Source organism: Astatotilapia calliptera, chromosome 19, assembly GCF_900246225.1.
Source record: "Astatotilapia calliptera chromosome 19, fAstCal1.2, whole genome shotgun sequence".
Classification (NCBI taxonomy): domain Eukaryota; kingdom Metazoa; phylum Chordata; class Actinopteri; order Cichliformes; family Cichlidae; genus Astatotilapia; species Astatotilapia calliptera.
Window position 1 is genome coordinate 24507170 of NC_039320.1, and position 7562 is coordinate 24514731.

A 7562-nucleotide genomic window follows, 5' to 3' on the forward strand; every position below is an offset into this window, starting at 1 on the left:
TACAGTTACAGTGGATGATACTGAACAGTAAAAGTACCAAGGATCTGTGGAGCAGCCCTCCTCCAAACGGATATTTCCAACACTTTCTAGCTCCATCAGTAGAAACTGCACCGTATACTCCATCCTATTTGTGGCTCGGGCCAAATCACGCTCGTACCAGATGTGAATCCTGAATATAAGATTAGGAACATCAATTTTTCAGATTAAAAGTTTCAGTTTAGCTCTGTGCTGTCCCCTAAGAGATCAATTTACATACAGGGAGTGCAGAATTATTAGGCAAATGAGTATTTTGTCCACATCATCCTCTTCATGCATGTTGTCTTACTCCAAGCTGTATAGGCTGGAAAGCCTACTACCAATTAAGCATATTAGGTGATGTGCATCTCTGTAATGAGAAGGGGTGTGGTCTAATGACATCAACACCCTATATCAGGTGTGCATAATTATTAGGCAACGTCCTTTCCTTTGGCAAAATGGGTCAAAAGAAGGACTTGACAGGCTCAGAAAAGTCAAAAATAGTGAGATATCTTGCAGAGGGATGCAGCAGTCTCAAAATTGCAAAGCTTCTGAAGCGTGATCATCGAACAATCAAGCGGTTCATTCAAAATAGTCAACAGGGTCGCAAGAAGCGTGTGGAAAAACCAAGGCGCAAAATAACTGCCCATGAACTGAGAAAAGTCAAGCGTGCAGCTGCCAAGATGCCACTTGCCACCAGTTTGGCCATATTTCAGAGCTGCAACATCACTGGAGTGCCCAAAAGCACAAGGTGTGCAATACTCTGAGACATGGCCAAGGTAAGAAAGGCTGAAAGACGACCACCACTGAACAAGACACACAAGCTGAAACGTCAAGACTGGGCCAAGAAATATCTCAAGACTGGTTTTTCTAAGGTTTTATGGACTGATGAAATGAGAGTGAGTCTTGATGGGCCAGATGGATGGGCCCGTGGCTGGATTGGTAAAGGGCAGAGAGCTCCAGTCCGACTCAAGACGCCAGCAAGGTGGAGGTGGAGTACTGGTTTGGGCTGGTATCATCAAAGATGAGCTTGTGGGGCCTTTTCGGGTTGAGGATGGAGTCAAGCTCAACTCCCAGTCCTGCTGCCAGTTTCTGGAAGACACCTTCTTCAAGCAGTGGTACAGGAAGAAGTCTGCATCCTTCAAGAAAAACATGATTTTCATGCAGGACAACGCTCCATCACACGCGTCCAAGTACTCCACAGCGTGGCTGGCAAGAAAGGGTATAAAAGAAGAAAAACTAATGACATGGCCTCCTTGTTCACCTGATCTGAACCCCATTGAGAACCTGTGGTCCATCATCAAATGTGAGATTTACAAGGAGGGAAAACAGTACACCTCTCTGAACAGTGTCTGGGAGGCTGTGGTTGCTGCTGCACGCAATGTTGATGGTGAACAGATCAAAACACTGACAGAATCCATGGATGGCAGGCTTTTGAGTGTCCTTGCAAAGAAAGGTGGCTATATTGGTCGCTGATTTGTTTTTGTTTTTGAATGTCAGAAATGTATATTTGTGAATGTGGAGATGCTATATTGGTGTCACTGGTAAAAATAAATAATTGAAATGGGTATATATTTGTTTTTTGTTAAGTTGCCTAATAATTATGCACAGTAATAGTCACCTGCACACACAGATATCCCCCTAAAATAGCTAAAACTAAAAACAAACTAAAAACTACTTCCAGAAACATTCAGCTTTGATATTAATGAGTTTTTTGGGTTCATTGAGAACATGGTTGTTGTTCAATAATAACATTATTCCTCAAAAACACAACTTGCCTAATAATTCTGCACTCCCTGTACACTGTCTCTGTATCTCATCAAAAATGCAAACTCACTCATCTAGCCTCCTGGTCCATAGTTTGAGTCGTTTCCTCAGCGCTTCAATCTTAGCGTGTACTTTGTGCTCCGTGGCTGGATCCTGACTTATGCCACTGATTGATTCATTTCTTTCTGTTAAGCCTTCATCCAGGTGTGGTGGCCCTTCTTCTACGCTTTCTGACAGGCAGGTAGGTTTCTTGCAAACAACTGGCCCCACGGAGAGCTCACGTTCGAGCTAGAAATGCATCCAAATTATAATCGTTCTGTGCACACAAACACCTGAAGCTTTTTAGAGCTGCTACAAAAAGACATTTTATGGAGAGTACATACAAATTTAAGGGCACGAGTGAGAGTCTTGATGCATTCTTCAGGTGACTGCGATAGAGTTTTCTTCCTCTCTATCAGACTGAGCCGGGTCTCTGCTAGTTTCCTCTGAGCTGTGCGTACACGCATATTGTAGTACATCATTTTTTTCATCACTGCAGACTAAAAGAAAAATGAAAAAAAAAACCCTCTTATTTCAGGCTAAAACAAAATAACAGATGCATCAAATATAACTGTTAAATATCTTTGTAAAAAACAAAAATATCAAATGTGGCAGATTAAAGAAAGAAAAAAAAAAGAAAAACAAGAAAACAAAATACATCCACTAAAAACATGTAGCTTATTTTTATAGAAACCTAGAAGAAATACCATAAGGCAGGGGTGTCAAACATAAGGCACAGGGGCCAGAATCAGCCCACCAAAGACTACAAACTTGCCCACTGAATGGCTCTGGAAATGTGAAGGACATACATTTTAGAATTTTATCTGTATTTTTAAAAGTTTTGGAGCTTTTAATACAGATAAACACCAAATCAAATAAATAATACACAAAAAACAGAAAGCTCCTGTTTTTTTACCACTATAGAAATTTAGGCGTTTTTTAAAATATATTACTAATATTTAGGTATTTATTCACAGACAAAGGAAAAAAAAAACCATTCTGTCAATTAACAATTTTTTATTTTATTTTATACCAAACTTTTTCTGTAATTTTACAAATTTATTTCAAACAATTTAAACCCAAAGCAGCATAAAAAAAAAGCTTGGATCTTATCAGTACCTCAGCTGCTTCCTTGATTTGCTTGCTGGAGACGTCGTAGATGTCGAGTCGCTGGAGGCTTGGCACGTGGTAAAGAATGTGCGTGTCATAGTTACAAAGGAGACACACCGGGTTTGGGGTTGACGTGGGGTCTTTCAATGCTAACTCACTCAGACGGGGCAGTCGGGCAAGCTGGCTCAACTCCTGTTACAGGAAAAGATTCAAGACTCAAGGTCAATTTTAAGGCTCTTCTAATGGGCAGGCCTCAGCTTACATCAACAATCCCATTTGTTCACATCCAGCTCCCAGATCTCTCCGATCCTACTGGCAGAGATCTCTTACACATCCTAAGGTCATGTTTCAAACAAAAAGGTGACAGAGCCTTTGCAGCCGCTGCTCCACGTTTGTGAAATCAATTACTGCATGACATAAAAAGACCCCCCCCCCCATCTCTGCTTTTAAGTCTAGGCTCAAAACCACCTTATTCTCTGACCTTTCCCGTCCACTAAGCTCCCCTCTGCTTGTTGTCGTTATGTGTCTGCACATTTGTTGTTAGCCCTTTGATCTGTACTCTGTCTTCAATTTTTACTTTTTTATTTGATGTTTGTAATTACATGTGGATGCATGTATATAGGATTACTCATTTGTACAAAACCTGGTCAATGAAAGCTATGTTTACATGTGATTTCTAAATAAATATTATTTACTTACTAGGACAGCAAAGTTTCTGCATATCCTAAGTACGTTTACCCTAAAGGACACTTTTTTTTTTTGTTCTCAACAGAAACAGAAAATTTAAAGTATTTTAAACAAAAACAATGACACTGCATATATTTCCCCCCCACTATAAGATAAATTACATTTCCAGAAGTCACTGCAATATTAGTAATTATAAAGAAACTATCATGATCGCTGCATACTGAAATGGATGTTTCAACACATCATCTTGACGATAGCACTTCTATTCTTTTCTACATTACCTACACTTAAGAAGAGCTAAAAAAAAAAGATGTCACATTGTATTGACATGGTGGCGAGATTTTTTTCTTGATCCTGTAGTTACGGTGGGGTCTTTTGAGTGAATGGTGATAATCGTGTTTTTTATAACAAGCCGGGTGCAGAGGAAAAGGTGGAGATCTCAGGTGTTACGTCAATCAGAGAAGGAAACAAAAAAACTTTTCTGCGTTTCTTGACAAAACGACCTTGAACAACAATGATCAGAGTCATCTGAATGAGCCAACAGGTACACCATTAAATGTATAATATAAAAGTGCCGATTTGAAAAACAAAACAAAACAGGAAAACCTATGTAGTCTTTTAGGAATGTATATCACTAAACATATAATGGCAGAAATCAAAATTATACTGCCTAATACCTTATTGAAGGTCTTATTGAGACAGCATATTGTTGTAATGATTGAAAATCCGAAAAGACCCAGACCTCAACGTTTCACAAGAATTCAGGAATGCCCTTTGTCAAGCTACAGATTTGAATAAGATAATAAGCTGGTTTAGGGCTAAAGGTGGATTGCAGGAGCAAGATCTGAGGTGTTAAACCAATCAGTCACAGAGATACGAAAACCTTTGTGCTTCCTGTCAAAATGTCCTTGAAAAAACAATATTCACGTGTGCTGTGAAAGCACGTCTCAGCTGAAGCATGCCTAAAATGTGTAACTAACACAAACCTGCACATTAAAAAAAATACTCTTAGGCATACTCCTAAGATATATTATTTAAATAAATGCATTCATGAATGTATATCATTGAATGAGGAATGGGGGGGAAAAAATGAAATTATGGCGCACAATGCCTCAATAAAGGTCTTGCGTTGCACGCCTGTTGTTGAAATGACTGAAAATGTGAACTAGCCGAGACCCCGGCATTCTCCCAAGAATTTAGAAATGCCCTTTTGTCAGACCAAGGATTTTAATAAGATTTTACAAAATAAGTAAGAAAAGTTTTTAGAGAAAGTATTTCAAAAGCATGTTTTCATTTTTAATCTTACCTTAAAGGAGCTGATCTTGTTTCCAGACAGATTGAGTTTCTGAAGGTTGACATTAGGATCAAGGCTGTGCCCTTAGAAGAAGTTAAAAATTATTTGATTGCCATCATTATTTTTCACATAGCTCGCCGACTCTCCATCAAACTGAACACAAATTACTCTGAGAACATACCGATCTTTTCAATAATGTTGTCAGCAAGGTTTAGTTCTTTAAGGTCTAGAAGTGTGTCCAAGCCCTTTAAGAGAAAACAACAACAACAACCACATGTGGAGACTAAGTTAAGCCTTTCTGAAGGTCTTTCAAAGTTAACTTTGGAAATTGGCCGATTTTTCAGTCCAGTCATTATACCCGATCATTTTCAGACCAATGTTTGTTTGTTTAGCCACTCATCACTGACCCATGAGTCGTTCAAGTATTTGAAAAAAGCACCTACCTCATGGGATGAACCAGTGTTGTCTCTAAGCACTTTTTAAATTGGTTCTTTACAAAAAAAGAGAAAACCAGACAAGTGGAGGGAAAAAGGGAGACCTCAAAAAACTATCTACACCATCTGAAATTGATGGAATTATTTAGGCAGAAATGTACCATCAGCCTTTGAGCCACCATTCAATACCATCTGGAAAGTATCTGATTGACAACTGCTTCATTTTCCAGCAATGATCCCAAACACATTGCCAATGCAGTAAAGGTCTACCTTGTCATGCTAAGATGGTCATATCAAATATTGACTTTCAAGCTTTTCAGAATTCTACAAACTCTGTTTTTGACATATATTATCATATATGTTTGCATGTTTCAATAAATTGCTGCACCTGCTGTATTTCCCATTTTCCTAGCAAAATATAAAGAAATGAGTGGTGGCCCACAACTTTTGCACAGTACTATGTGTAAAAGAGCAGTTTTGTTCTGCTAAATAATTAAAAATCTTGCATTACAAACACAGAAAAGCAAAGGAGATACAACTCTAACCTTAATCTTAGTTATGCAGTTGTTATTGATCCACAGCACCTCTAGGTGGACCTGCAAGTCCAGATTCTTTATTTCACAGATTTTGTTCTCATAAAGGTACAGTTTCTCCAGCTGCAGGCAGTTCTGTAGTCCAGATATTTCCTGCAATAAAGAGAAAGTAGATTGTTTGATGCATGTGGCACAAAACATACATGCTTAAATGTGCATGCGACACCTGTTTATATCAGTCCTCATATAGTTCATATTTCTTTCACGGTTTTCAGACTTTTTGGGACAAAAAAAATCAGTGTATCCATGCACCTCCTCCTTTTTCAATCCAGCTCATTCACAGTTATCACCCTGCCTGCAGGAACACCTGCACGTGTGTCTTTGTCAGCTGGGAATAATTATGCTTAACACACACGATTCAATGGTGGTGTGAACTAATATTTCATATTTTATAGGTGAAAGAGACCCATTACTAAAGAATCTTCACTTGCATCCACATGGCAAAATATCTAAAGGACAGGAATGATTCAAGCTATCACCAGTTGTTGTTACCAGCATTTATTAGCATAGCGAACACACCGTCAGATGGCACTGGACTATCCAGAGCTCCTGAAGCAGAGGACAGCACTCAAGCCCATCAATGTGCTCTATGTTCTGGCCTATTATGGTAAGCTGGGACAGCCTTGGGAAGAAGGAAAGGCCAATCATGCGGGGGAAACCAGAGAAGAACATCTCCAGTGATGTGATGTTGCTTCCCTCTTGTGCAATTTTTTCATAGGGGACTCCATTAGCCATGCACTGTTAATTAAAAACAGTAAAGAATGAAGTAAATAGGAGAAACCCGCACTGATTTTTTTATACGTATTCAAAACTGAATATTTATGTGATAGTTACCAGTTTTTTGATCACTTCCTCTTCACTGCGGTTCTTTTGCTTCTCATTTGACAACATATCTCTGCAATTAATTAAAAATATGTTGCTGAAAATATCCTGCCTTATTTTTACTGAGAGAAAACGAATGGACAAGTTAAAGTAGAGAGTTAGTACAGGTAAACCTACCTGTAATAACTGAGGTCAGCAAGTAAGAGTACGAAGTCACCACACATCAGCGCTAGCTGTGCTAGCTTCTAACGTTGTGCTTGTAAATAGTAAGTACGACGGGAGACCGTTTAAATATCAATCGGCTAAATTTAGTGTACATCTAAATCAAAATTATTTTCCATGGAGAACTGAACAGCAGCAAACCTCGCTGGTTGCTTTAGCCAGTGTTAGCCATCAGTCTGTATCCAGGCAAGAGCGTCTGGTTGCTAAGACAGACTGCAACTTTTTGAGGTCCTGCTCATATTAAAAGCGGCCGCATGAGGGCGCCATATGGCAAGGGACATTTTTTTAAACATCAAACCATAAAATGCACACAACTATTTCTCCTTTTAAAACATTACCATGGGATACATGAGGAATTTTTGCCACTTTTGAAAAACTAAAAACATATTCTTTTCGCATTATTAAAAAAACATCTTTATTATTCTCCTCTTTAGGCCATGTGTCCAGTTTTAATAAGCTAACTGTCGCTATTTTCACAAACCAATGCTAAGCACTGGTTTGACTGAATCCTCTGACCTCATTTATAGGCCGAAAACACCTTTTTGATCTTTGACTGTGTCCCAAATAAAGTGGTGCCAA

At 38.8% G+C, this 7562-nt stretch overlaps 1 protein-coding gene across 3 annotated transcripts in view; it reads right to left on the reverse strand.

Moving 5' to 3' along the window:
• The window catches only part of lrrc9 (leucine rich repeat containing 9), a 30932-nt gene that overhangs the window by 12408 nt on the left and 10962 nt on the right, over positions 1-7562 (reverse strand). For 2 of the 3 annotated variants that reach the window (XM_026151027.1, XM_026151026.1), the window contains exons 1-10: positions 6939-7490; positions 6774-6834; positions 6459-6677; positions 5892-6032; positions 5094-5157; positions 4925-4995; positions 2941-3123; positions 2166-2321; positions 1853-2070; positions 38-169 (exon numbers count right to left, since the gene is read on the reverse strand). In XM_026151027.1, the coding sequence (XP_026006812.1) occupies positions 38-169; positions 1853-2070; positions 2166-2321; positions 2941-3123; positions 4925-4995; positions 5094-5157; positions 5892-6032; positions 6459-6677; positions 6774-6834; positions 6939-6985 (1292 nt within the window). In that variant the 5' untranslated portion in view covers positions 6986-7490. Of the gene's footprint in view, positions 1-37; positions 170-1852; positions 2071-2165; positions 2322-2940; positions 3124-4924; positions 4996-5093; positions 5158-5891; positions 6033-6458; positions 6678-6773; positions 6835-6938; positions 7491-7562 lie in introns of those variants that run through there. The other variant, XM_026151028.1, reaches the window with a different exon arrangement.